Source organism: Penicillium subrubescens (assembly GCF_028828155.1).
Source record: "Penicillium subrubescens strain IBT 31985 chromosome Unknown utg000002l_segment0_segment0, whole genome shotgun sequence".
NCBI classification, from domain to species: Eukaryota; Fungi; Ascomycota; class Eurotiomycetes; order Eurotiales; family Aspergillaceae; genus Penicillium; species Penicillium subrubescens.
Window position 1 is genome coordinate 5,347,546 of NW_026643152.1, and position 26,203 is coordinate 5,373,748.

The 26,203-nt window shown below is 49.7% G+C and overlaps 9 protein-coding genes across 9 annotated transcripts; 4 read left to right on the plus strand and 5 right to left on the minus strand.

Moving 5' to 3' along the window:
- Positions 1–2,241: 2,241 nt before the first annotated feature.
- On the plus strand, positions 2,242–4,883 carry gprM. Its single transcript, XM_057149208.1, has 4 exons — positions 2,242–2,528; positions 2,606–2,710; positions 2,766–2,920; positions 2,996–4,883. The coding sequence occupies exons 1-4, from the start codon at positions 2,459–2,461 to the stop codon at positions 4,214–4,216; spliced, it is 1,551 nt and encodes a 516-aa protein (XP_057012862.1). The 5' UTR covers positions 2,242–2,458; the 3' UTR covers positions 4,217–4,883.
- Positions 4,884–8,617: 3,734 nt separating this feature from the next.
- Positions 8,618–9,924, minus strand: N7473_003269 (uncharacterized protein; the record flags this gene model as incomplete). Its single annotated transcript, XM_057149209.1, has 4 exons — positions 8,618–9,011; positions 9,099–9,469; positions 9,655–9,690; positions 9,781–9,924. The coding sequence occupies 4 exons, from the start codon at positions 9,922–9,924 to the stop codon at positions 8,618–8,620; spliced, it is 945 nt and encodes a 314-aa protein (XP_057012863.1).
- A 1,012-nt stretch (positions 9,925–10,936) lies between these two features.
- Positions 10,937–11,807, plus strand: N7473_003270 (alpha/beta hydrolase; the record flags this gene model as incomplete). The annotated part of the gene is made up of 2 exons (XM_057149210.1): positions 10,937–11,356; positions 11,454–11,807. 2 exons carry the CDS (start codon positions 10,937–10,939, stop codon positions 11,805–11,807), a joined length of 774 nt encoding a protein of 257 aa, XP_057012864.1.
- A 191-nt stretch (positions 11,808–11,998) lies between these two features.
- Positions 11,999–12,634, minus strand: N7473_003271 (Integrase catalytic core; the record flags this gene model as incomplete). The annotated part of the gene is made up of 2 exons (XM_057149211.1): positions 11,999–12,005; positions 12,297–12,634. 2 exons carry the CDS (start codon positions 12,632–12,634, stop codon positions 11,999–12,001), a joined length of 345 nt encoding a protein of 114 aa, XP_057012865.1.
- A 1,056-nt stretch (positions 12,635–13,690) lies between these two features.
- N7473_003272 (uncharacterized protein) lies at positions 13,691–14,812 on the plus strand (the record flags this gene model as incomplete). The annotated part of the gene is made up of 4 exons (XM_057149212.1): positions 13,691–13,758; positions 13,846–13,863; positions 13,943–14,163; positions 14,253–14,812. The coding sequence occupies 4 exons, from the start codon at positions 13,691–13,693 to the stop codon at positions 14,810–14,812; spliced, it is 867 nt and encodes a 288-aa protein (XP_057012866.1).
- Positions 14,813–15,665: 853 nt separating this feature from the next.
- Positions 15,666–16,477, plus strand: N7473_003273 (uncharacterized protein; the record flags this gene model as incomplete). Its single annotated transcript, XM_057149213.1, has 3 exons — positions 15,666–15,886; positions 15,951–16,143; positions 16,214–16,477. The coding sequence occupies 3 exons, from the start codon at positions 15,666–15,668 to the stop codon at positions 16,475–16,477; spliced, it is 678 nt and encodes a 225-aa protein (XP_057012867.1).
- Positions 16,478–16,642: 165 nt separating this feature from the next.
- Positions 16,643–18,271, minus strand: N7473_003274 (fungal specific transcription factor domain-containing protein; the record flags this gene model as incomplete). The annotated part of the gene is made up of 1 exon (XM_057149214.1): positions 16,643–18,271. The coding sequence occupies one exon, from the start codon at positions 18,269–18,271 to the stop codon at positions 16,643–16,645; it is 1,629 nt and encodes a 542-aa protein (XP_057012868.1).
- A 934-nt stretch (positions 18,272–19,205) lies between these two features.
- N7473_003275 (cytochrome P450) lies at positions 19,206–21,141 on the minus strand (the record flags this gene model as incomplete). Its single annotated transcript, XM_057149215.1, has 6 exons — positions 19,206–19,371; positions 19,432–19,865; positions 19,938–20,276; positions 20,365–20,471; positions 20,547–20,828; positions 20,916–21,141. 6 exons carry the CDS (start codon positions 21,139–21,141, stop codon positions 19,206–19,208), a joined length of 1,554 nt encoding a protein of 517 aa, XP_057012869.1.
- A 552-nt stretch (positions 21,142–21,693) lies between these two features.
- On the minus strand, positions 21,694–25,818 carry N7473_003276 (uncharacterized protein). The gene is made up of 2 exons (XM_057149216.1): positions 22,383–25,818; positions 21,694–22,332 (listed from the first exon to the last, which is right to left on the minus strand). The coding sequence occupies exons 1-2, from the start codon at positions 25,759–25,761 to the stop codon at positions 22,097–22,099; spliced, it is 3,615 nt and encodes a 1,204-aa protein (XP_057012870.1). The 5' UTR covers positions 25,762–25,818; the 3' UTR covers positions 21,694–22,096.
- Positions 25,819–26,203: the final 385 nt, after the last annotated feature.

Consider the following 26,203-nt stretch of genomic DNA (forward strand, 5'->3'; position numbering starts at 1 on the left):
AATAACCGTAGAATTGCCATCGGCTACAACTTTCCTTTCTACTCAACAATCCCTGTCCAACTTAGGCTCTTACATGAACAATCCGTACCTGCAGCCTTCGAGAAACCTAACCAAACTTAACCAGTCTTTCCTCTGGTCAGATCAGCTAGGGACATTTCCCAAAGAGGCTCCAAATCTCCGAGCCCCTTACAGTCACCAACGGCAGACCGGGGGCACTAGTGTCTTAGTGTGCCAACTCCATCGCCATGGCCTCCTCTTTTCATCTCGACGAGGCTGAAGTGGAGACCGGAGAACCGACGCAAAGACAGGTTCGCTCTAGATTTGGACACACGGGAAGTGAACCAGAACCAGGGGGTTGGGTCGAAGGAAGACAGATAGACAAGAATCAAGATAGATACATATTGCTTCGCTACAAGATTGCATTTGTCCATCTGTTCTGACCATTGCCATTGTTACTATGTACCATGCCCATATTATTAACTAACAAAGGCATTCGAGACGCTAGCTCGTACAATCTAGACTATTGTATATAGCGCTTATGACTATGTATGATGACCCTCATGGTCCGTGCTATAAGCCATTAAGCCATTATTGCTCGCTTGCTACTCCGTAGTCTATACTCCGTACATAGTTTCCCCTCCACTCTCTTCTCTTCTTGCCTGCGTCATGGCCTCTGCCTACGGTTTCCCACGGTCGCATTGCGCGTTCTCTTACAAGGTCGCACAGCCATCAAGCCAGGTTTCTGGGCGTCATCCTCGAATGTTCCACCGTCGGTATTGCTTGCACTTTGCAGGTGCTAGGCCGGAGGACTCCGAAAGTTTGAAGAATAATATTATATACGGAAATTATACGAAGACTCACATGGTGGTTTCCCTCGTTTCCCATTATTATTGACTATCCTTGGAAGTTGGTACGTCCACACGGCACACAAAAGTTGCCGCAGCCCTCAGAACGTTGGCCTAAACCTTTTGTAAACGTGGTCCAGCGATTCGCGGGCCTAGTCTTCTCGGTAGCCTTCTAGAACCATTTGCGACCGTGGAACCTTACCGTTGGGGAGTTAAAATGACCTAGTTAAGTTAGTCCAGTTACTGAACGCAGCATTTGAAGGTTCAATTAACTCGATTAGCTCGATTGATTCAAGGCTGGTCGGGGGGCTGTGTCTGGTTCAACTGGAGCTGCCACGGCTAATGATCCTCTTGCAGCGCTGATCTATACTGGGACGGATTAGAATCGCGCATCATTGCCTGCTGGAGCTTTCGCTTCCAAAGTTCACGGAACGGTCAACCAACCCTAACTGCCGTCAAATCATCTGATGAACACCTGTGGCAGTACCCATGGTTCAGCGTTGATGTATGTACCGTACTCTGTATATTGTACACCATTGTATGCATCTGGTACCCGAGTTACCGCAGTACCAACTTACATCCCAATGGTAATTACCATACCAGATGCATACTGACCGATGAAACCAACCACGGTCGAGACCTGGCCGGCACACGATGTGATTCTCTCTTCTTCCCCTCCCGAACCAACGACAGTCGGCCATTTTCTTCGACTGACAAGCCCCAAGCTGCACTAAATCCAGGGGGTGAATCTCCCCCCTCTGGTCATTCTTACCGGGCTTCTCCTGGTCGCCAAAAGGACTGCCAACCTTGCCAAGCACTAGTCGGAATTGAGTTCATTGCCTTTCATCGAGGGACCGTGTGTAATTGCCCCTCCAATCGCCTCCCCCGCCACCATCACGTCCATCCCGCTCGTCAGCTCGTGGGTTCCAGTGGACTGGGCTTGCACTGAGAACGGGCCTTGTCTCTTTCTGACCGAGAGACAGAGGCACAATTATTATTGTGTATTGTCATTATTCGCTCTCTCAATGTCCGGGCCGGGGCTTTCTGCAGTGGGATTCGTCCCTGACAGTAGACCCACTCTAGCCAGACTCTGACTGCTGTTCTTTACCCTTTACTGTTCTCCGGATGGAGTACAACGTTACATACTACTCGATCAATTGCAGTAATCCAACTGGCCACCTACAGTAATTTAGTAACTACTGTAATGCTGCAATACATAGCTCCAAGTACGGTATGCTAAAATACCCAATTACCAAGACTAAAATCCCGTTCTCCGAACCTTTCCAAACTTTCCTATTGTACACACATGGGATCCACTTCTTTCTCACTCTCCGTGCCTCCTTCTCCACAAGTTAGTTGCTCTTCCCCCTCCCAATCGAAATCTGGACCTAGACCTGGACTGTAAACTAGTCAATAAGAATTTCAGAGTATGTATACTGGGGTCGTGCCCACTTGGATCTCCCTCTTCTCCCTTCCTCCCCGCTTTCGACCTGCCCACTTCCCATCTCGACATTCCTTTAACGGGCTGTGCGCACTCGGTCTCGTCGCGCTGGCGCGTTAGATACCCTGCGTCACCGAGGAATATGCCGGTCTGGCTCGACCTTTGACCCATCATGGCGACAACGAAAGGATATTGTCCTGGCCCGTTTCTCCAGGAGAGCCTTTTTCCTACTACAGGTGGATGTATGTTGGAATATACTGCTTTCGATGCATTGATCTATAAGGACTTTAAGGACATGTGCTGACTAGGGCTTTATTAGTTATCGACGGGCGATTCTGCCAACAAATTCCCAGCATAGGCCCTAACGGGACCGCCGTAACATGCTGCTTACCTTGCCCACTGGCCGACTGGCGATATGCTGATAGTCAGTGATCTATACACCCGGACTCCATGGAAACAAACTAACCACAATTCTTTAGATACTGCAAAGCGAGTCGATATTGCTAGTTGGATCAGTGTTGCCATTCTCCCTCTTTGCGTCTTCCTCCTCGTCTCCTACGCCGTCCTCCCGGTCAAATGGACCAACCGTCACTACTTGAGTATCTGCTTTACACTGGGTATCTGCTGCATGGAGGTGAGTCGCAATCTCAACCCGATGAAAAAAAAAAAAAAAAAAAAAAAAAAGCTTAACTAACTCACCTCCCCATAGATCGCATTCATTATCCCCCTTGGAGCCAAACCCAAGCAATGCTATAATGCCATCACACCTAATGATATGTACAGCGACCTCTCCTGCGCCTTTTCCGGCGCTTTACTCCTCTTCGGCGGATGGCTCGTCGTCATGTGGAGTTTCATTCGCACCCTCGCCTTCCACCTGCAAGTGTGTTGGGAGTTTGTGCTGGGCCCCAAGTTCATGTGGGGAGCGTTCCTAGCCGGCTTCGGTATTCCCGCCATCTGTATGACTGTCATGTTGATTATCACGGGAGTCTCTTTCCGCTTCGGCCAGATGTGCCATATCAACATCAAACACGGTTCCCAAGATTACTGGTATCCGCTCATCGCTTTCTCGGTTGCTTCTCTAGTTCTTCAGCTGGCGACAATGGTATATTGCATGCATATCTACCTGCGCTCATTATTCGACAAATCCGCGTCGACTACCGAAAACTCCTCGGGCCTGCCTAGCTACACCAGCAGTTTGCGCACCGTCACCGCACGTCAGGCCTACCGCCGCGTCCGTCGCGTCCTCCAACTCCAATGGCGCGGCATCGCCCTCGTCCTCATCATTATTGGCAATGTGATCTTCTTCGCCGTTTCCTTCATCAATCTCGACAGAGAAACCAGCCCTACCAAGGCCAACATGGCCAAAGCCACTGAATGGCTCACCTGCCTGGCCATGGGTGCTGGCAAGGATTATTGCCAAAAATATGCCTCCGCACTGGGCCCCAACGAAGCCACCCTCCTAGCAGTAGTCTACCTACTCTCACTCGTGGGATTCTGGAACTTCATCCTTTTCGCTCGCCGGTCAATGTTTGTGGGCTGGTTCGAAGTCTGCAGACATGGATTCTCCTCACCTCGCGAGTTCGTCTCCGCCGATGCCCACCGCAATATCGACAACAAGGGCTTCGAGATGCTCACCACCACCGGAGGCAAAACCCCAGAGCCATACAACTACAACATGCGCTCTCCCAGCCCAAGCCGGATGATGCGCTCAGCGAGTCCGCGGCAGATGATGCGTTCGCCTAGTCCAACATACACTTTTAACGGTCATCGCAGCCCGGGACCTGCTAGCCCGACTTCTGAACGAAATGTGCAATTCGGACAGGAGGCGCGGTATACGCGTCCGTCGATGAGCTTCAGTGGGCCACGGCCGCCTACTTCGCCGGGGCGTGACTGGGATCCATCTACGACTTTTGCACGGGGTCATGCATGATAGCCGTTGCGGTGGGACCGCGAGGCTGGGCTGGCCCTGCTAGTCAGTCAGTCACCTGCTTCCCTAGTCCGACTCCCTGCACCTACTACATAGGTAGGGTGAGGCGACCGAAGCGAGTGGCATATTAGAGTTTCCATCTTACCATAAAGGGTTAGGGGGATTTGGACTGGGGCACAATGGAAGGCAGGAGTTTGCGACGACTTTTGCTGTGACTGCCTCTGCTATTGGCACTGCAACTGTTGCCAAGTATTCCGTATGGAATACCTGCTTTTCGCGTCGAGGGTTGATCTCGGTGTTTCGGAAAATCGGTCCATGGCGTCTAGGATCTGGAGACGGGTGTTTCTTTTCTGTCTCGTGTGGGCTAGGGTCTTGTTCATTTTGCCTCATTGTCGCCGCCTACTTTTCCCATTGGATACGGGACGGTGTTCTACACTCTCACTCTCTCGCTTGATGGTCTTCGTATCCATCTATCTACCTTCTCTCCCTCCCTCCCCCAACAGGCTGCGTGGTTTGACCAGGCCCACGAGGTTTCGGTTATAATGTCTGCTTCTTTTTTTTTTCCCGAGTTCTTCACATGTTACCACTATTGTATTACCATGCACTATATCTACGCAGTACAAAACCTAATACGGGAAGATTTAAAACAATGTCATATCTTGAGACTATCCTCTAAGTTCTACGGAAACTTTTCTTTACTGTACTCGGCATTTGTCTTTGGCACTGCCTAATTATGACTCGGGTGGAGATATGTGTTTCATATCGCGTGTCCCCTTACGAAGTACCGAGTATCTCCAGACTCCATTTTAGGCGCATGTCTCCACCGTCCAGATTCTTTTGATCGGCCTTTCCCATCCCAATGGATCTTGTCCCACTCCCTCCCGGTCGATGACGATCACCCACTGCGACGGACACGGCAAGTTGTCCCACAAGGCGCAGGGGGAGATCCAGAATCTGCCCAGTCTTAATACAGAAGTCCCACTGAATAATACATACTTGCGACCGTACAGTATAACTTTTTATCACTGTTTCTTTCTTTTGCATACTTCGTACTTCATGGTGATTACGCACGACACCCAGCAGCCAAGACTGCAGGAACCAGGGAAAATAGGCACACAACAGTAGCTTGCGCACATACATACAATACTACAATAGTACTATGGCAAACGGCCAGGAAATTAGAAAGAAGAAAACTGAACCAATAATGCAGCTCCAAATTCCCGATATTTTCGCTATACCCTGCCACGGAGTAATTCATTCTTACATGCAACGGAATATCCCGCCACCATCATCATCCAGAGGACCGTAGAACAGGAAGTACCGGCACAAACTCCCAGCCATTCTCTTCTTAGACCCGTATTTATCATCCATTATTCTTCTCTACCCCAGCCTCCATTATTAGGTATGTATTATCCATCTTCTTCCACGCAATTGTAATGGCATAGTTCAAGCCAAGTCCCAAGCCACCGGCGAGCAGCCCAACAAGGCGCTAGCGCGCAAGTCTCCCCACACAAATAAAACAGGTAAAACAATCTAGAACCCTTCCAAGCCCTACCCCCGCCCGTGAGCCGATAGGCTCACCTGCGGTGAAACACTCAACCTGCCAGCCTTGGAACTTGCATGAGTGGGTGGCAGCCGTGGCTACTCAGGGTTACCCCCTAAGGCTACCCCTAACAGGGTAAGTTGGCCGTTCCTGCATGAGGAAGGACTAGGGACCGTGTCAGCATTGGCACGAGGGCAGGGGGAAATTGATCTGTTTAGTTGCTTATGTGGGATTTTTTATTCACAGGCTATGTATGTATTGTAGGTATTTCTGCGATGGGTTATTGGTATTGTGGATAGAAGGGGGACGGGGAATTGAGCATACGTAGTGCGCGAGGCTAAGTGATGGGAAGGTGGTTAGGTGGTTTGGCGTGGCGGGATCGGGGATTTGCTGGGTGGTGTGTGCTAGGGATCCACCGGCAAGCCGTTAGACGAAGGACAAAAGTCCAGGGTCGGGGGTTTGTAACAGACTTACAGTAGATTGAAGGTTGTGATTGTTTGGCGGGGTTTTGGAAGGGACGTTTCGGTTACTGTCGCATTGTCACCATTGTGGAGGGTTTTGTCTGGGAATGTAGGACCTTGAGGGTGGCAGTGGAGACTGTATGAACTATGAACTACACTTTGTATGCAGTCTTACAGTAGTTAGTGTACTCCGTACGACTTTTTGAAATGTATACTATGCACGGGCTAATGCAGAGAGTAAGAACTATCGAATCAATAATACTCCTGCCTCAAAAGTCCTCATTATTGAGAATCCTACAGAAAGAACTATGTATGCCATTCAATCTAAGTTTTACTTTTCCTCCCGGTGACATCTTGCCACCCCCGCGATTTCATTGACAGGTCTTTGGTTCATTCCCCTAAAATTCAGCCATGAACCAGTTTCGACCTGCAACGATTTCCAACCAATGAATTTCGGAATCCATGAACACCAGAGACCCTTCCTCATGATCCATTCATTGTCCATGTTGGATGATGCACCATCCATGCCATGAGCCATGAGTCATGAGCCATTAAGTTAGTTAAACCCCGCCCTTCATTAATTGACTACCCTCCACTACAGGATCACCCCATGGGGAAGCGGATCAAGCCTCAAAATTTAGATGACCACCCCATCGTGATCGGAGATGCCAAAAACCCACCGGCCGAGGCTGATAAGGCGGGGGTGGATTTGGATTCAGGGATGATGGCATGAGTGCCGCGGATTCACGAGGCCGCAAGGGTCAAGTCGTCCCACGGGTATCGTCTCGTAAGGCTCTGTACCCCCAAAAAACTACCGTCCTTGCGAAATGATTCATACGCAGAGTATGTCAATGAACACAGTGGGGTTTCATAAGTTTGAAACTATGACCAATTTTCGGAATCATCTTCTCAGTCATAAGTTGAATGGCAGATTAGAAAATGAGACCTAAACCATCAAGAAAGACGATTAAAATGATCTTCAGAAAGACCTTTGGAAAGACCTTGCAAAAAACAAGCAGTGGAAGAATGTCTGTTAGGTGGTTTCTAGATTCGGATTTTTGAACTACCACTGTACTTTGCTCTTCCTCGCTCACTTGGACGATCCATCAAATGATAGCCTTTCAATAATTGATGATCCCCGCCGGATCCCATCGGCATATCGTGCCCATCAATGATCATCACAGCGTTCGTTCATTCTTCCATGAGGCATTTCTGGGGAATTGGCATGTGCTTCAAGATCTCTCAATCTCGATTGTCCACGTCCAGGAATTTGCGGGGTTTGAAAACACCGTGCGAGCGTACCACTGCTTGCCTAACTAGGACACTCTTGATGTTAGCCAGGTTACTAGCAATGTTGGTTTGGGAACTGAATTGCGAAGCGACACCAGACTGCAGCTTTTCAACAGACTTTAATATATGCCTAGCGAATTTTTCATCCAATAATGATCACTTAGACTGCATGACCGGGCCCAATCTAGCAAGGATCGCGGGGACTAGCGGGTGCAGGTGCCATGCAAACCTTAACCCCGGGCTAACTCGCCGAGGCTCGCTGCTGGTTTGCTATCCCCATGTGATTTTTTGACAGACTTCTTTGCTTGATCGACCTTATGCAGGGATATAAGTGTTATTTGACTTTTGGGGGCTGACGTTTCTGATTCGTGCTCTTAGCTGAAGTCTGTATTTTCGTGGGGTCGAGACTTCGGGGGAGTCATGTATTTTGCGGGGTTTTGATTGTTTTTGTTTTTCGATTGTTTTATGGGTATTTGATTGTTTTCATGGTGTATGAACTGAACGGTATTCGGGAGGAAATCTGAGGTAAGCCAGAAGGTACAAATCATTGTCCAGACCTGGGAGGTTAAGTAGGTCAGAGTATTGACTGCGTGACTGATAGCTCGAAGCTCCCTTTTTGGTAGAGCTTATTGTGCTTATGAATCAGTACTCTTCAATCTAAAACGGATGGAAGATCGAGATAAATCTTCAAGTTGAACCGTGCGTGAGACAAGAGTTCATTAAAGCTGCAGCTTTAATGTCAACCTGAAACCAGCTTCATGGTTGATCATGGTCCTGGATCTTGTTTACTTCATTCAGCGCTTCGTCAGAACTTTTATAACTAGGCCAACTTGCTCCCCAAAGCATGATCATGCTCTTCCCACTAAAATTGCTCGAGCAGAGCTGTCAATTTCTCGCAAAAATGTCATTGACATGCAGAGAAGATTTGACCTTGGAAGGAAATTAATTTGCGGAACACACTCCAAAGCTCGACCTGATTTCTAATGCGATTTTCCAGTCTATGCAAGATCAAGACCAAGAAACTCCTGTCCTTCATTTTTTGACTAATATACATGACGACTACATATAAACAGATACATATTCCTCTCAATTCCATCGTCGCGAAGAATCTTAGCTCGTCTCCTGCCACGTCACGTCGCGCTGCACTCGAATCGTATTCAGCGGCACCTCATCCCCCGATGCATCATCCGGCTGGCTGGTCTCCAATTGCACTCTTTGTTTGCCGTTGACTTCTCCCGCCGGACGCAAGGTCGAACTACTCATGTCATAACTCTTGAGGCCGGAGCCTTGCGCGCCAGTCGTTCCTGGGCGGGTGCCGATTGAGCTGGAGAATTTCGAGGAGAGCATGACGAATAAGGGACGCAGGGTGGGCATGCAGGCTGAGTTGATGCTGCTGGAGCACTCGATAAGACACCAAGTGTAGGCCGTGGCGAGGGTCCAGGGGGTATCGGCGTGCTCGAATTCGAAGAGTGTGGAGAAGCGGTAGGCGCTGGTGAAAATGACGCTGTGGAAGTGAGATGGTTATTAGTCTAGCGCACTGCTTAGGCTGAAGCTCAATTTTGCTTCGAAGGAGAAAGAGAGAGGAACAAACAGCCCAACAGAAACACCGCTATCACTGATAGCCGATGCGTCACGGTTGCATGCAACCCCCACACGACATGCACTGGCAGAGCCAGAATGGCGATATCTGTGAGGATATTCGGGACTGCGTTCCCGATAAACGAGCCCTTGAGGTTGATGCAGGTACCCGGCAGGGTAGGGTTCCAGGCCCTTGTGATTAAGGTACACTGAAATTTCGCTCACACAGATGATTGCAATGACCCATCCGACCACAATGCTGCCCAGGATAATTGCGGCAATGCGAAAGCCTCTCGTGGGGAAGATGCGAGCGTATATAAGCAAGATTGAAATCTTGACGATACCAACTGTCGTGCAGTATACGCATGCGAAAGACATCAGCAGCTGGCAAATACCAGTCTATGGATCTTGAGTGGGGTTCAGTCTTTGCATTGATTCGAACCTTGGCAATGATCACGATGTTTTCGTCTGGCAATACGTCGGCATGTCAGACCATGCCAAAGTGAATCACTAGGATGCGTCAGTCATCCACAATTCCGCCTATATACCTGCCAAGGAGAATGTCTTACTCGCCAAATTAAGTGCACATGTTGCGAAGAGGAATACTAGAAGAAACAGAGAGGATTTCTCGAGTTAGTTGAGTCTTTTTCAAGAGAGATATTCGAGAATGGCACTTACAAGGACAGCAATATCACATAGTCATCCGCTCCAATCCGGAGACCTTTCTTCCATCGAACCAAAAACCTCAGAATGACAAAAACCACACCCAGAGCCGTCATGGAGATTGTTCCAGCCCGATACTCCCGCTGACGACTCTCATAGATATTCGTGGTCGCCATGCTATCTCCTGGTTATAGTGAAAGCAAAAGAACGACTCCAAATAAACACTCTACCCTAGTGCATAGTTCCCTGCCGAAACATGCAGGCAGGAAAGAAATAAAGTGTGCAGAAATACCCTGGCCCACAAGCCCACACAATAGATTGCGTTCTTCAGCCCAGAAATCATTTCAGAGTTCATGAATCCTTTCAACAACGATTTCCCCCCTGCAAGTTGCAGTCACGAAAAAAAAAAGGCCGATTAAGACAGCCGTTGGAGCAATATGTGGGCGCATTTTAACTCCTGTCAAAACGGCAAGCTCCAGCGGAGACAGGGTTATGCAGCGAATGAGCACACGAGAAAATAAACAACCTCGTTGCTTCGAGGCCAAAATACTTCGGCATGCCTGCTTTTCTCGGCCTCGAGCCCCGGATCATTTCTCCCCTACCCGCTTTGTGGAGCCGCTGTCCGCCACGCCGTTGGCCCCGGACAACCTCTGGGTGGGGGAGGATCAACGCTAGATCCTGGTGCTCTGTAGCTGCATGTCTGGTGCGACAGATCGCCATGTTTATGATGCCGGGTAGGAAGTCCTGCTTGGTGGCTTGTGGGTTTGCGGGAGTTGTGGAAGGGCCCGGCTTGGACTATATCCACTTGAACGTGGCACGAGGTGGTCTGCAAAGTGATGAGTGATGTGATTTCTCCCCGGGGAGAGGCGTGGATGTCTCAAAATAACTCCTCAGGTGGCTTGAATAGCTTGAATAGCCTCAACGGCTCAAGGTTCTGACAGACTGACGGACTAAATGAATTGCCAACTTGTTGGAGATTTGTGGATATGTGGGGCATTGTTGTGGTTGGTCTGGGTGAACTCCGGTTGATGGACGAGCTTAAATGTTTCGACTCCCTTTAAACTCGCTGCCATCACCGCTAATTCGCTTTGAACTGCTTCTCCTGGTTTGTCTGTGCAATTTCAAATCCCCCCTATCCGTCCAAGTCTTCATAAACAACCACACCTTGCATATAAACTTGGAACGACAATGGCTGTCGAGAACACTCCAATCTATGTCTTCGTACCAGGTGCATGGCACACCCCGGACACCTTCGATGGCATCCGTGCCCTCCTGAGCAAGCGGGGACATGACTCTGAAGCTATTGTGCTCCCCTCTGTTGGCGCAGCGGAGCCAACAAAATCCGGCCTCCACGCTGATATCGCCCATACCAACGGTGTCCTCCGGGCATTGGCTGACCAAGGACGTCAGATTATCGTGGTGATGCACTCATATGGTGGTATGGTCGGTGCAGGCGCCGCCGAGGGCCTTGTATATGCGCAACGTTCCAAGGCTGGCCAGCTTGGAGGTGTGATTATGATGGTGTGGCTGGCTGCTTTTGTGACGCCCAGGGGCAAGTCTGTTATTGACATGCTGGGAGGAAATTGGCTCCCATGGATGCTTCTCAGTGTATGTATTTCCCGCCGCTCTTGTCTTTCATTTTTTCCTTCACTTTGAAGAGACAGACTTCAATTATTATGGGGAGCCATTGCTGATAATCAACCAGGACCCTGATGATGGCTACTGCCACTCCTCCCAGCAAGAAACTGTCTTCTACCATGACATGACCCCGGAGGCCCAACAAACTGCCATCTCCAAGCTGAAGCCTCACGCTAAGCCCTCCTTCCTGGAGCCGGCTACTTTTGAGCCTTGGAACGAGGTGCCGTCTATGTACCTCTACTGTGACAAGGATGCTGCTCTGCCGCTGTTCGTCCAGGAGAGCTTTGCGCAGATTTTGGGTAACCCGGTGACTTTCCACGTTGATGCCTCACACTCGGGTTTCTTGAGTAAGCCCGAGGAGACGGCGGATGGACTGGAGCTTGGGTTGAAGGCGGGCCTGGAGAAGAGTGGAATTAATTAGGTGTTGAGTATGTGACGAGTTTTGTTTGATGTGTGATGATTGTCTTGCATTGTAGCATAAGAAGGGTTGACTCAAATATTTGAACGATTTGTGGAATGACTCCTGGTGGAGAGCTCAGTATCAAGTAGCTTGTCCATAAAAGGTAGCCTTATGACATATCTAATTCTCCGCTGTTGTTTTCCCGCTAAGTTTTATCCTCTAAACCCAGGTTAGACACCATACAGTCAGACATCAACCTTGGTTACGGTGGACGATAGTGACTACCCCCGTGCAATTGAAGTCTTGTTAAATTTCATTGGCAGAAAACATACTTGACTATATGGCCATATGTAGCAGCCTGAAACATTAGGCTAATAAGGGGCGCTGTACTGATGTTTGAGAAAGAAACATGAGAAAGAAATGGAGAAAGAAGGAGAAAGAAGTTGAAAGAGATGCCGAAAGAGATTATACACTGTTTCATTACAGCGACAATGAAAAAGTACAACCCACTCGTACTGCTTCTTCACGACCATAGCAGCACATTTGGCACATTCATCCGCATCCTGCCGCGAGGCCTGGAGAAATCCGACGAAGGCTTGACGAACACCAAACATTAGCTGATGTGGCGTCGCATCTGTGGAAGCGTTCTCCGATGCGTTGAGCAACGCCTGCATTGGTGCAAGACCTTCGTCGCAGTCGACGTTCTGGTGCAGGCTCTGCCAGCGTCGAAGCCAGATCTCGGCGGTTGAATTAGATCGCTCAGACTGGCCGTTAGTAGATGGATGGTATGCGGCGGTATAGAGGAGCTTCGTACGTAGGGCAGTAAATAGTCCCATCCAAAAGCCCATGACGGACTTCTTGTCCCTGTCCGAGTTCCAAACGATTGGTACACCCCAGTCGCCATTCTGAAGGTCATGGAGGACAGCGGTAGCCCAGTCATACCTTGTCCAGGGCTTGTTCACTCGATACTAGCAAGGTCCACGTAAATAGGAGATGAGATCCAACAACAAGCCATTTCAAAAGCTGCTAGCTAGTAGAACTCTAACAACGATCGTGGTGATCCCTCTAGAGGACGAGAGATAGTGGATTCTGTGATAGTAGATTTTGATATAATATGCTGGTCGGACTCGGTATAATAAGCAAGATTTTGATATCCGAGGGTTAGCCACCTCTAGTCTCTTATCAGAGCGCACGGAACTCTAAATAGGTGGAGAGAACCATTGGATTTTTCCAATAAAGTGTAGAACTAGCGGTCAGAGTCAATCCATTCTACTTGGTACTACTCACCAATCAAGCTAATGACCCTCGAGTCTTGATGTGAGAACCCGAGCAGATCCGAGTCCAACAGCCGTTGATTTGCACCTCGGCCAGAGGAATGTGGAAAGTGGCTGGAATCTAGGCATTTGAGGGATCTGCCGATGGATAAGAATAGGACAAGATCTTGTCATTTGGTGTAGAATGACTTGAGTCGATCACTTTCAAATGATGCTCTAATACTATCATATATAATCGAGTTTATGTACTTGCAATGTATCTCTACTTGTAGTATCCCAGTCACCTCAAACTCTATATTCCAGCGGTGCATTGCATCATCCGAAATGCCCGACGTCACCGTGTCCAAGGCGGAGAGGACAAGTTAACTAGTTAACGCAGTTTAGCTCCCGAGCTGGGAAAAGCGGAAAGCACAGGGCACAAGGTAACACACAAGTCGACTCCAATCCACTTCATCCCCGCTTCCCAGCCACCGACACATCCTCGATTTTTACCCTGTCCTCTACCTTCGCTCGCGGATTCATCTCCCTGCTCATTGCTGCAGTTCTGAATCATAGCTCCCCCTTCACCATCTACCCCCTTATCCTCTCCTCCCCCGACCTACTACCTACCTCGGCGAAAAAGCAGTCTCCATGGCTCCTCCTCCTCCCGCAACCTTGCCTCTGGCCGAGAGGCTGAAGGCTCTGGCTCAGACTCTCCAGTATGTTGCTGCTTCCCGCCTATGTGCTATCGCATGGAAGAGCTCCAAGTCGTGTGATAACTGTACTAACCGATGACATTGCTATAGGTTTGCCTGGTTTGTTGGGTATGTCAACCCGATAGGAATCGTCGACGACAGACGCTTTCCGCGGACCTCCAGATGAGAATACTGACCTGCAACCCAGCCACCTTACCCTGCTCCTCTCCGTCTTCCGCTACACACTGTCCTTCATCTTCTTCAACTACTACTCTTCCGCCGCCCGGATCTCCTACCGTCTGGCCTTCATCTCTGCCGCCGTGACCTATGGAATTGTCGTCTACAAGGGCCACTTCGCCCGGGGTGTCTCCGGCAGTGTGCCTCAGATCGTGACCAAGCTCATCTCCGATGAGAATGTGCAGTACCTGGGTAAGTGTTTCAGGGACCCGGCGATAAGGCGATGTGGCAGTTTGCGCACGTGCACAGAACATCCCAGCTCATATACATATTTCTCACAGGAATGGCTCTTGTCTGGCTCTACTCCCGCCAGCTCATTCTGGCCCTCCTTCCCTTCAGCGTGTACTCGGTCTTCCACGTCGCGACTTACACCCGCATGTACCTGATCCCCACCCTGCAGCCCCCAGCCCCCGGTGCCGCCAGCCCAGCCTCGCCCAGCTCCGGCTCCAAGCCCGCTGGCAAGCAGAACCCCCTCGCCGAGACCATTGGCCGCTTCATCAAGCAGTACTACGATGCCAGTATGGGTGTTGTCGCCACTCTCGAGATCGTGCTCCTCTTCCGCCTCGTCCTGTCCGCCATTACCTTCTCCAAGGGTAGCTGGGTTCTGCTGATCGTTTATCTGTCCTTCTTCCGTGCCCGTTACGCCCAGAGCTCTTTTGTTCAGCAGGCTGTTCGCCAGCTGACCGCTCGCGCCGACGCCTCGATCTCTCACCAGAGCACTCCCCCTCAGGTCCGTCAGGGCTGGGAGGCTTTCAAGGGCGTCGTGCGCCAGGGCTATGAGGCGACTGACATTGGTCGCTACATCTCTGGCCCCGCGGCTGCCAACAAGAAGCCCCAGTAAATGCTTCAATGGCAGCTCGGAAGGACCGTTTCAGGAATTGAGCTTTTTGGAGCTTTGTGACTCGAAAAAACTCAGCCTTCGGATTGGTCCACACGGTTTACAGCAGTGTCAATTGCTATCGGATGAAAACATACGATGGCAGAACTATACTCCCATCGAGAGATGTCCAAATGTGTGGTGATGAGGGGGTGTCCCAGTGTGTGTGATGTTACCATGGAAGGGGGTATCTGTAGAAAAGAGGCGGAAGGGGAGAAGAGTTCCGCCATCATGATGCTATACGCAACGCAATGCCCATGTTTCTTTTCTTTTTTTTGGTTTCATTTCCTTTATTTCTTTTTTCCGGTCGCTTTGCTTCTGTCGCTGTTTTTAGAACTTCGCGATGCATTGTTTGTGTATCATTCTTCCTGCCAATATACCTGGACTTGGAGAGTTGTTTTTTAGGGAATTTGACTTGTTGAGGATGAAAGATGACCCGTTACTGGATATGAAATACGGTAGATAGCATCGGACGTTGTTATTGAGCGTGTACTTTGCGGATTGTAGAGAATAGCGATGTCCTCAACAGGTGAGTTAATGCTTTGGAAGGATTAGACTTGTAGACCCCAGGGAACCCAAATCCTACTATCAGTCTACGCTACAAAATCAACTTCACAGCCGCCAGCGTGACTGAAAGTGGCTATATCATGGTGGAAAGAGATAATTGCTATACGTTAATCGCGTCGGCCGAGTCGGCCGACGTAATGACGCCCCTTGCTACCACACTTTAAAAGAACTCACTTCTTCTTCAACCAAGCTGAGATCCTCACAAATACTCAAAAGTTGCCTCTATCCAATTCCAGGCTGTTCCATCGCAATGAAAGTCCTCCTAACAGGCGCGACTGGCACCATCGGCGGCGGAGCACTAAGAGCATGTCTCGCGCATCCACAGATCACAAAGGTCGTCGCATTCGTGCGCCGTGCTCTTCCAGAAGATATTTCCTCGAATTCAAAGCTCGAAACGGCCATCGTCGAAGATTTTTCGACGTGGTCGGATGATTTGCTAGATCAGCATATGGATGCCGCGGCTATGATTTGGTAGTGCCATACCTACTTCCAGTGATCTCGCGAAGGGTTACTAATACACTCTATCCTATCCTAGGGGCCTTGGCTCGTTGAGTCCTACGCACAACGTAGACGTGGAGTATCCACTAGCTTTCCAGGAAGCGTTCATCAAACGACGCAGCCAGCAACAAACTCCAGCGAATTTCCGTTATGTCCATGTGAGCGGCAAATTTGTGGAACAAGATCCAGAAAGGAAATTGTATTTCCTGGATGCACAGCGGAAAACAAAGGTATTTCCCTCGTTATATTTTCTCCATTTGATTGTTTTTATTGTTCGAGTGCTAACAGTAGGTTTCCAAGGGATTGCACGACACCAGGGCTATCGCGTTAGCTGATCAGACTGACCCATGGTGGAAGTTAATCATTGTTCGGCCTGGAGGTGTTCTACCTGACGGTTTCGCGGCGGGTATGCTGGTTGCTGCCATGGGAAGGAATTGGGCGATTAATGTGGGTACGCTTGGCGCTTATTTGGCTTATGTTGCTGTTGGGGGAGATGTTGATGGGACTATTGTTCTCAATGGGAGTATTGTGATGAAGGGGAGGGAGTTGCTGAAGGGGTTCTAGTCTTGTGCTATTTTAAGCTTTGTTTGGTAATAATCTGGGATTATGGCATACTTATGTGGAATTGTCTTGAAGGGTGATAGGTTAGAGATCTTGATGATGGGTTAAAAACTATTCGAAAGGGGGTTTCGTTCAACCTCCAGATCAATCATTGATGTAGGAGTATGTTCATATGATATCGTCCGTGTCGAGGATATGTGCATTTGGCTGATTCCTAAGAGCACTCTTCACCGAGGAAAGCAGTAATTCAGGCAAACCGACTTGCCTTTTGGTGGTATGATGATGAACTGCAGAATGCCCAGCTTTTCTCTTTCCACCACGATACGCCGAGACCTCGGAATCTCCCATCTTCAATTTTCGCAGCAAAGTTGTGAGTATTTCAGCACTCTTCAAAGCAAAATGTTCGTGCCCTGAGCTCAGGCCAAGAGCCGCCAATGAGTCAATAATCTGGTCCAACAGGGCGACATCGGAATTGAGTGCTTTAGAGGAATCCGACATTTGAGGGCTAGTACTCCTGCTTAGACTGAGAATTAATGCTAGCGATGCAACAAAGGCGGCGATTTCCGCGGCTCTGCAATGGAGTCGAGTTGTCCCCGCTAGGCGCAGACCCAGGTATCTGTATAGAGTTGTCTTCGCTGCTTCGAGACAGCGATCGCGGTACTGCTCAGCTTCGGCTTCTGGAGAGAAGAGAAAAGCAGTATTGGCAAGTATTTGAAGTTGAAAGAACCAAAGATGAGAAAGGAGTCGGTCGTATTCCTGAGCACAGTTTAGAGACTGTTCTTCACGAAGATCGGGTCTTTGCCACCATGAGTCTGGCATGGAGTTCTGCAGTCCGTCAATGGCAGTGTTTATCGATTTTGCCTCGTCGATACTATTCTGAAGTCCAACCAAATTTCGTTGACTCAACTGAGCTGACACTATACAAAGCCGACGTTGAAAGTTGGCATTTTCATCTGCGAACGGATCATCCCAGGAATAGTCCGGACCGAATGGTTGCGTAGCCCCAGTCTCAAAGCCGAGAATCAAACTGCAGAAGCTATCTCCCATGACAGACGACAGCCATAATCGACGGTGAAATGCCAGTTCTGGAGATTGTGACTGGCGTACAGAAGGCTCATAGCTCTTATGGAACCCCTGGAGCCGTGCAACGTCAAGAGCCCTCCTGAATTTCATCCACGCTTGCTTGAGATCACCCTCGTTAATATGGATCATTCCTAGGAGAAGCAGACATTCCAATCCCTCGGTGGAACACGACATCTCCTCATGGGCTAGAACCAAAGTACCCACAACCTGGGTATACCGCCGGACATGATAATCGACATCATCCATCTGAAGGTGACTTGTTTTAAAACCTGGGGGTAGTTGCTGTATACTCAAAGCGAAATACAAAATGGCTTTCGCTATGCCCATGGTACTGAATTGTGCCGCGGCACTGAGATCGCGAACCGGTGATCCATCTCCAAGTTTCCAGATTGCCCCGGGAGGGTTCGGAAGCTCCATCGCCCATGCTGTAGTATGGCTGGCTATGCTGATAGCATCCTCTTGGGATGGAAGAAGCTCAAGAAGAATTTGTTTGGCTGTCTCATCTTTGTATTGAAGCAGGGGTAGCTGAACCTGATGCGACCTGGGACATTGTTCTTTTGGCACCGAGTATCCCAAGGGTGGGGATATGCCAAACTGATTTGAAAATAAATCTTGATTCAGAATGTCGTCCCAGTTCAATGACTGCTGCAGATCGTTACCATTCTTGGATGGTAATTTGCATGACTCTTGGTTATCAACCAAAGTGCGCAGCATTTGCTCTATGCGCTCAAGCCGCCCATCATGGTCCAGCAAAGTTGTAGACGATGCATTGGATTCGATCACTGGAGCCTCGGGGGTACATTGGGCGCCAGTTCGAAGACACTCAGAACAAGTTGCGACGTCCTCGGAGGCCAATTGACATTTTACTTTGCGCCTACGGCCTGGAGTGGGTTAGCAAGTCCAGATAGGACAAAGAATAGGCAACAATCTCATACATTCATAGCATCGTTTCGTGTTGCGTCGGAGGCGTTTAGAAGAAGGATAATTTTCCATACTGCTGGGGAACTTTTTGCCTAGGCAGTTGTAGAGCTCAAGCTCCCTGAGCAGCTAGCTTGTCAGATAAGATTGGTGGGGGTGATTACTGGGACTCGCGGGCACTCTTATTGGACAGCCCTCGGCCACTCAAAAGGGGTTGATATGAGACGGACTCCTGCAGGCCGTGGAGCAGCCAACTACGGTAACTATAGCGAGCGGGGTTTATGCAAGCTGCCTTGATCACAATTATTTCCAGTACATCCCTCTTTAGGATCAAAGTTAGATACATGCATTCGAGTTTCGAATAAAGTCATATATATTTGACCATAGAAGTACCACAGCTTTGAAGCTCATGCATACGTAGTAGCCAACGCACTCTCCCTCTTTGACTTTAGTCAGGGGGGTTTTGTTGGCAAATTCACGTTGGGAGTTTATTCTTCAATCTTGCTACCTAATATCAAGTTCATGCATCGTTACAAGCCAAAATTTAGGTGAAGCAAATGAGTGCTGAGAGTCCCTTGTCAAATATATTGAAAGACAAAATGGGGCAAGTCAAAGTCCAAAATGTGAGTCAAAACAGCCAAATTCTTCGTGCTATACCTACCATAACCTTCCAATTGATCCCCAGTTCCTCACGTGAAGAGCTCGTTGCTATCGAAAAGTGTCGAGTCTCTCACACCATGATAGCTCTGACACCCTTACTATCAGACTTGGGTGCAGGAGCCAAGAAGTCATGATGGTATTTCACATCTTCCACATCCGTCTCATAAAGCTTCATCCGCGGGAAAAGACGAAGCGTCATAGTCGCCAACCCAACATACATATTGCAGTACGCCAGGCTACCACACCAAACCATTAGCAACAGTGTAAATTCCAAGGTGTCGAATGGATAAACTCACTTCATCCCAAGACACTGTCTACTTCCCCTCGAAAACGAAGTCAAACTATTCTCCATCCGATGCTTCTCAGACTCCTCAATATCGAGCCACCGCTCGGGTCTGAATTTATGTGAGTCCGGGAAAACTTCCTCGTTGTGGTGATTGATTGCATTGGACATGCCCATGGGTGTACCCGGAGGAATCGCATATTCGACCTCTCGACCCTGGAATTCGCCGCGGTAGAGGAGGTTCTCGTTTGTAGCGATCCGGGGTAATCTTGCTGACACGCCGTATGAGAGACGGAGGGCTTCAGTGACGACTGCGTTTAGATAGGGGAGTTTCTCGAGTGCGAACCAGGGTAGGTTTAGGGCGTCTGCGTCTTGGAGTTCTTTTGTTAGGCGGGCTAGAGTTTCGGGTTGAGTTAAGAGGTACACAGTCGTTACAGAGAGTGTCCACTTCATGAGTATTAGATCAAAGCTTCCAACCTATCCAAAAAGAGTGTGCCTGCCTCACAGGCAAGAACTTACAGCGGTAGTCTCAGTTCCAGCCCCAATCATAGAAAATCCCTCCCCACCCAACCGAAGATCCGTCTTCTCCTGTTCCGGCAACGAGGAATCGAGAAGAGCAGTGAAGATACTCGGACGATCTTGTTTCACACCAGCCTCACGTTCCTTTTTGGAATTTCTTACGCGAGCAGGCATTTTCTCATTCGACTCTTTCAACATGACGCCCAAATCCTCCGTGACCCAGTCCGCGAATAACGGTGCGATGTGAATGAAAACATTCATAAACGGCAAGAACCGGAAAATATAGGTCGATTTCAAAGCACCGTACAGAGGTTGTCTGAAATTCGGCTGCCAATTTTTCTGTGATCATGAACGTCGTTAGAAAATGCTGTTCACTTCACCTTTTTTGTGGCTCTTTTTCGGGATTGTATGTCTCATTGAGACGCACCTGTTTCAAAAACCCGAATGACTCGCCAAAACAGTAGCTGGATATCACATCGGCAGTAAAACAGCTATAAGCCTCGGTGATATCAAATGGTTTCCCGGTGTTTGTTTCTGAAGCCTCTATTAGCCGAAACGAAGCTCCAACGACAACGGTTCGAGAAAAAGCCCAACATAAACATAACATACCAAGACGAATAATCTTATCGCACAACTCATTAGCGAGCTTTTTAATCAAAGACTCAAGTCTAGCAATCGACGCCCTCGAGAAGAACTTATTCACAGCATTCCGTCGAATACGATGAAGATCATGTCCCGCAGTAGAAAACGCCGACAACCGAATCGGTCCAGCAACAAACTCCAGAAAATGAAGTTGCTTATCACGCTTGCGGCCCTTTCCGGCATAAATCTCGTCGACGAATGCTATATCGTTGAAATGGAGTTCCTCGGGGTTGATGCGCACAACAGGACCTGGAGATGTGATACTCGGTTTTAGTTCTAGTTTGAGTTTTGCCGAACGAGGACACGGCGCCGTGGATGGATTAGCGTTGTTCGTACCGTATATCTCATGCATACGTTTAATTTCATTCGTATACATCCCACCCAGAATCAAATCAAACCACGCCTCGTAGAACCATGTTGCAGCGGCAAGTTTCGGGCCAGGAATATGGCTGAGCGGATGGAAGGGGGAGATATTATATAAAGCCCGGATAATATGGTATGCGACGTAAACACCGATGAGACGGATAACCGTCGACAGTGCCAAAATCCCCTCGAGAGCCATGATTTATCCACAAGATGCACAGAAGTTATGTCTTTTAGAGATGATGGATGGGGATGGTGTGAGTTGGAAATGAGGGGGTTCGGTCTGCAGTTGACTGCCATCATATGTACACCTCGTCACTCGTCCATGCAACCGTTGACGCTAATTGATAAGCGAAGAGTCTAGCCTAGTGCTAGTGAAACCACTAATCATGTTAGTGTCTCTTACTACAGCCTGACGAATGTGAGTACAGGGGTGTTGACAAGGCGCTGCCTCCTTCGTAGGTCATTCCCAGACTGGCCAAGGACAAAGTGGGGATAACTCGTTGTTTTTAGTGCATGGCCTGCAGGATGTTACAACATGACAAGGCTCCACCATTCGGGGGATTTTTGGTCCAATCTATGTCCGTCTATTAGTGTCCCATCAGCCTTGAAAAAGCCATCGACGGGTTTCCAGAACTTAAATGCAGTAAGCTTTTAAGGTTCCCCTAGGACCCTAGTTCCCGCCCGGACCAAATGAAGACCAGGCCCAATCTACACAACGATTTTAGAAGAGAAGGAGGAACTGAATCAGACGAGGTAGATCGTAGTATTATCCACGTCCCCAGGACGTATTCACAAAGTTACATACAAATGTCACTTGTACACATGTACAACAGCATATGCACAATAGGGAGAATCGAGGACATGGATCAAAGTCAAGGCGGGTCACAATCCGCCAGAAGAGCACACACACACACAAAATAGTACTCGCGAGGAGACAAGGCCAGCGCGAAAACAAACACGAGGCGCGCTAGCAAAATCAAAGGAATTCAGACATTAAGTGAGGGAAGGGTTGCAAGGGGTGGGTATAAGCAGACGTTGCTTCCAAAGAAGAGAAAAGAAAAATTGTTGATCAAACGGGACGCCTTTTCTTGAGGATAAGAGGGCGGAAGAAGAGAATTTTGTGCAAGCAGGAGAAGGTGGGGGAGCATTCATTAGATAACTGGGGCGCCAGGGTTGGGATGGCGCAGGGAGTTGAAGAGGTACTCTGGCGGCACGCGCTGCATGTCGGTTGGTCGGTCTGTGCCGAAGCTCTGGGGTGCGGCGCTGTAACCTTGGCGACGGCGCTGGATCTTGTTTGCAATGACGCCGGCGGCGACAATGAGGAAGACGCAGCCCAAAGCGCAGCAGAAGGCAACCAGGACGACGATGCCATTGGAGTGGTGGGAAGCTGGAACGGAGTCAGTGGTGGTCAGAGGAGAAGATGTTGGAGATGCTCACTTGAGGTGGTGTACGGGTTCTGTTTCTCCGTGAACAATTGCGACATACTACCAGGCTCGCCGTTGTACTTGGAAGAAAGGATGAAAGGCGTGACAGCTGTTCCGTTGTAGAGAGCAGCAGAGGCATTACCAAAGTTTGGAATGACGAGTTCGCCCATGATCAACAGCGACTGGTCGTTCTTCAACAAAGAGACAGACGAGTGCTCCTGGGTGATGGGAAGGATCTCCAGGCCACGAATGGTCGTACCCTTGGCGAACAAAGAGCCCGCAGACTGGAACTTCGATCCGTCATAGTTCAGGAGGAAGGCCGAGCCGTTGGTGGAGGTACCGCCAAGCCAAAAGCTGGAGATATCTTCACTAGCAGGAGCAAAGGCAGTCACGGTTCCCGTAATGTCAGAGGTAGACGCACCAGACAAGGCGGTCCAAGTCGACGTCTTCTGATTTAAAGTGGCGACAACAGTCTTATTATTGCCAATCTCAATATCACCCACAGCATACAAGGTGTTCGAGCTAGCCCAGCTAAGGGCCAGGACAGAACCGCTAATCGACGCACCAGGCCAGCTCCATGAGTTGACCGAGGTATCCAGAGCACAGACAGTGTTGCAAGGGAGCGAACCAGCGGATTCGAAGCTGCCGCCAACAAAAAGATCGGATGAACCAGGTCTGACGGCCATGGAGTTGACGCTGGAATTCTTGCCAGTCAGAGACCAGGGCTGGCTCTTCTTGAACGAGTTGCTGGACAAGTCATAAGCCACCATACCGCTCACACTAGAGCCAGCGATGGTTCCGGTGATATTTCCACCAACGAACAGAGTGTTGTTGTGCGCGGCCATTGAGTAGACAGTGGAGTTGCTGTCCAAGCCCTGGGGCAAGCCGAAAATTTTCTGCTCAGTGCCATTCAGGAAGGCAACGTTGTGGATAGCGGATCCGTCGCTGCTCAGCGCAGTGAACTGGCCACCAACGATGGTCAAGTTGCGGTTGGATTCGGTGTCAAAGACACCTGTGATAACCCCAACGCTGGAGGCAGTGTGATTGGTCTTCATCGACAGGGGAACCAAGGTCAGGTCGTTGGAGTTTTGTAACGAGATAGCGCCAGACGCGGTGATTCCATCCGTACCGAGGCTTCCTGCAAGGAGTGTGGTCTCGTTGTATGTAGTCACTGCAGAGAGCTGACCAGCAAACTCCATTTGGGTGTCATTGAGGCTCTGCAGCCAGGCCTTCTTGGAAGGCACCCAGATAGCAAAGCCGGCAACATAGATGGCTGGGTGGTCACTGGTGGCGCGGATCTGGTTAAAGTTACCGCTCACGGCAATGGTGGTCTCATTGATGGCCGTCGACACGTTAAGCTGGACTGGGTAAATGGCATCGACCTGGCCATTGAGGCCTTCACCAAGGGCCGACCACTTCTTGGAAGAGGAGGAGTAGGAAGCCACATGATAGAGACCATCGGCACCGCCGTCAGACGTATCGGTGAACAGACCTCCGACGTACAGAATATCATGGAGTGTGGTCATGGCAAGCACCTCGGAGTTCAGACCACCGCTAGGCATTGCAGTTGCGTTACCATCAGTGATAGACATGACATTGTGGATTTTCTTGGTAGTAAAGTTGCCCGCCACGTAGACGACGCCAGCATTTTCAACCAGGCTCATGATCACGGCATCCTTGTCAAGAGAGTTGCCAGCCTCATTAATGTCGGAACTATCAAGACTGGCGGTCGTCTTGGAGGAAGGGTCAAAGTCGTACAGACCATTCAAGCCACCAGTGCCACTGGTGGTGTTGGAAAGTAGCTCAAACCGGACCTTGGACGCGACAAGAGTGATGTCTCCCTGACCAGAAATAGGACGAAGGGTAACGCTGGGGCGGAAAGAGTCACTGCTGGCATCGACATAGCCAGAGAACAAGGTGTCGTACTTGTCGTAATCGTTGGTCTGGTAGATGGTTGTGGGAGAGGGCTGCGAGGCATCGGTACCAGTCGCGACAGTGGCCGTAACATTGGCCATGCCACGGGAGCTGCAGCTGTTATCTTGGACACACCCAGGGGTGTAAACAAGAATGGTATAGTTGCCGGACTCCTTGATATCGGGGTAGAAGACGACCGAGGTGCCAGCGTCAGTGGAATCAGTCACTGACGCGGACAGGTAGCCAGCATCCTCGACAGTCCAAGAGCCAGTACGAGTAGACCTGGAAGGGTAATCAAGTCCCGCGCAGCTCGGTTCATTGAACGCATCGACGGCGTAAGACAGAATCTGATCTTGGAAAACTTCGATGCCGTTCAATCCAGCACCTTGGCCATACCAGTCCAAAACTTCGATCTGGAATCCCTTCATACCGACGGGGTTCACCAATGTGAAATCGCGGTACTTTTCGCTTGTGCTGTCGGAGAGTGGGCATGACGAGTCGCAGTGAACCGTATTTCCAGAGTCGTCGGTGTAGGTCATGTTCATGATACCATTGTCAGGAAGGGCCCGGAACAAGAAGCTCTTGGTGCCGCGTCCATCCAAGTGAGTGTTGTAAAGGCGAACCTTAGTCGGGTTGAATGTAAATCCAAAGTATGCCCGCCAGTATCCAGGAGCATAGTCGTGAAGCAACCAAGTCTTGCCTGCGCCCGCTTCGCCACTAGTCGAACAGATCACGTTGCGGGGGTCGATGTAGCCAGTCAGGGAGGATTCGGCGTCGGAGGTGATGGTTGCATTCTGCAAATTGAGGATCTGCTTGTTGTTAGACGAGGTAGTGGAGTTACCCAGACCATCAAAGGATCCTCCAAAGATGATATGGCCGTTATCACCCTTGATGATCGAGTTCACGGGGCCATTGAGTCCATCGAATTCAAGCTCGGTCCAACCATCGCTGGGAGACCATGCGATGGCATTGGATGTGTTTTTGTGGGAGAAGACTCCACCAACGTAGACGCGGTTGGTGTCCTGGTCGCAGAGTACGGTCGAGACCGAGCCCGTCAGGCCCGGCAAGGCTGTAACATGGCTAGAATTGGGATTGAACAAGGCCGCGCCAGTCGATTTGACTCCTCCCAGGCTGGTGAAGTTACCACCGACGAATATCCCCGCGAAAGTACCATCCTTTTTCGTGAAGGCGCACATGTCTCGGATCTGTGCGTCGGCGGACGAGAGGTTCGTAAGAATGCCATTGGGAAGCGGGGTTAGGATGGACGAGCCCTGGCGCTGGGTGATTTCAGACTGGCCCTCATATTGGTATAGGGATACACCGTCAAAGTCGCCTGTGATGGTCACCCGGCCCAGCGAGGAGAGGTCGATTTCGGGGGTGGAGACCGCATTGAAGGTCACGGCGTGTACGGTCGGCAAAAGCGCAAACAAGGTCGAAATGCCAGCCGCCGCAGGCCCGTACAATGAAGAAACCCTCATTGTGTGGGGGGCGACGACAGACAGCAGTAGGATGAGCACTCCAGTCGGTTGGGAGTTGGAGGGGAGTTGAAGTGAAGCGAGAGTGGGCGACAACCAAGGGAGAGTGTCGTTAAGAATTCAGGAGGCTGCAGGCCTGTAAACGCGTGGAACGAAAGGAACGTAATAAGGAATGTGGCATAGAAAAAACGAAGAAGAATCTAAGGAATGCAAAAGAATGTCGGCAGCATATCGAGACCGAAGCCTCACTGCAAAAAGAAATCAACGAATGACTGGAGGTGGTGGTGGAGGTGAGTGGGAATCGGAGGTCTTCCATGAGAGTGAGGATTATGACTATCGAAGGGGGCACGCAAATGAAACTAGACAAACAGAACCAAACACCCGTGCGGTACTCCGTACAGTAACGCTAAAACCAGATAAGACCAAATAAAACTAAATAAAAACC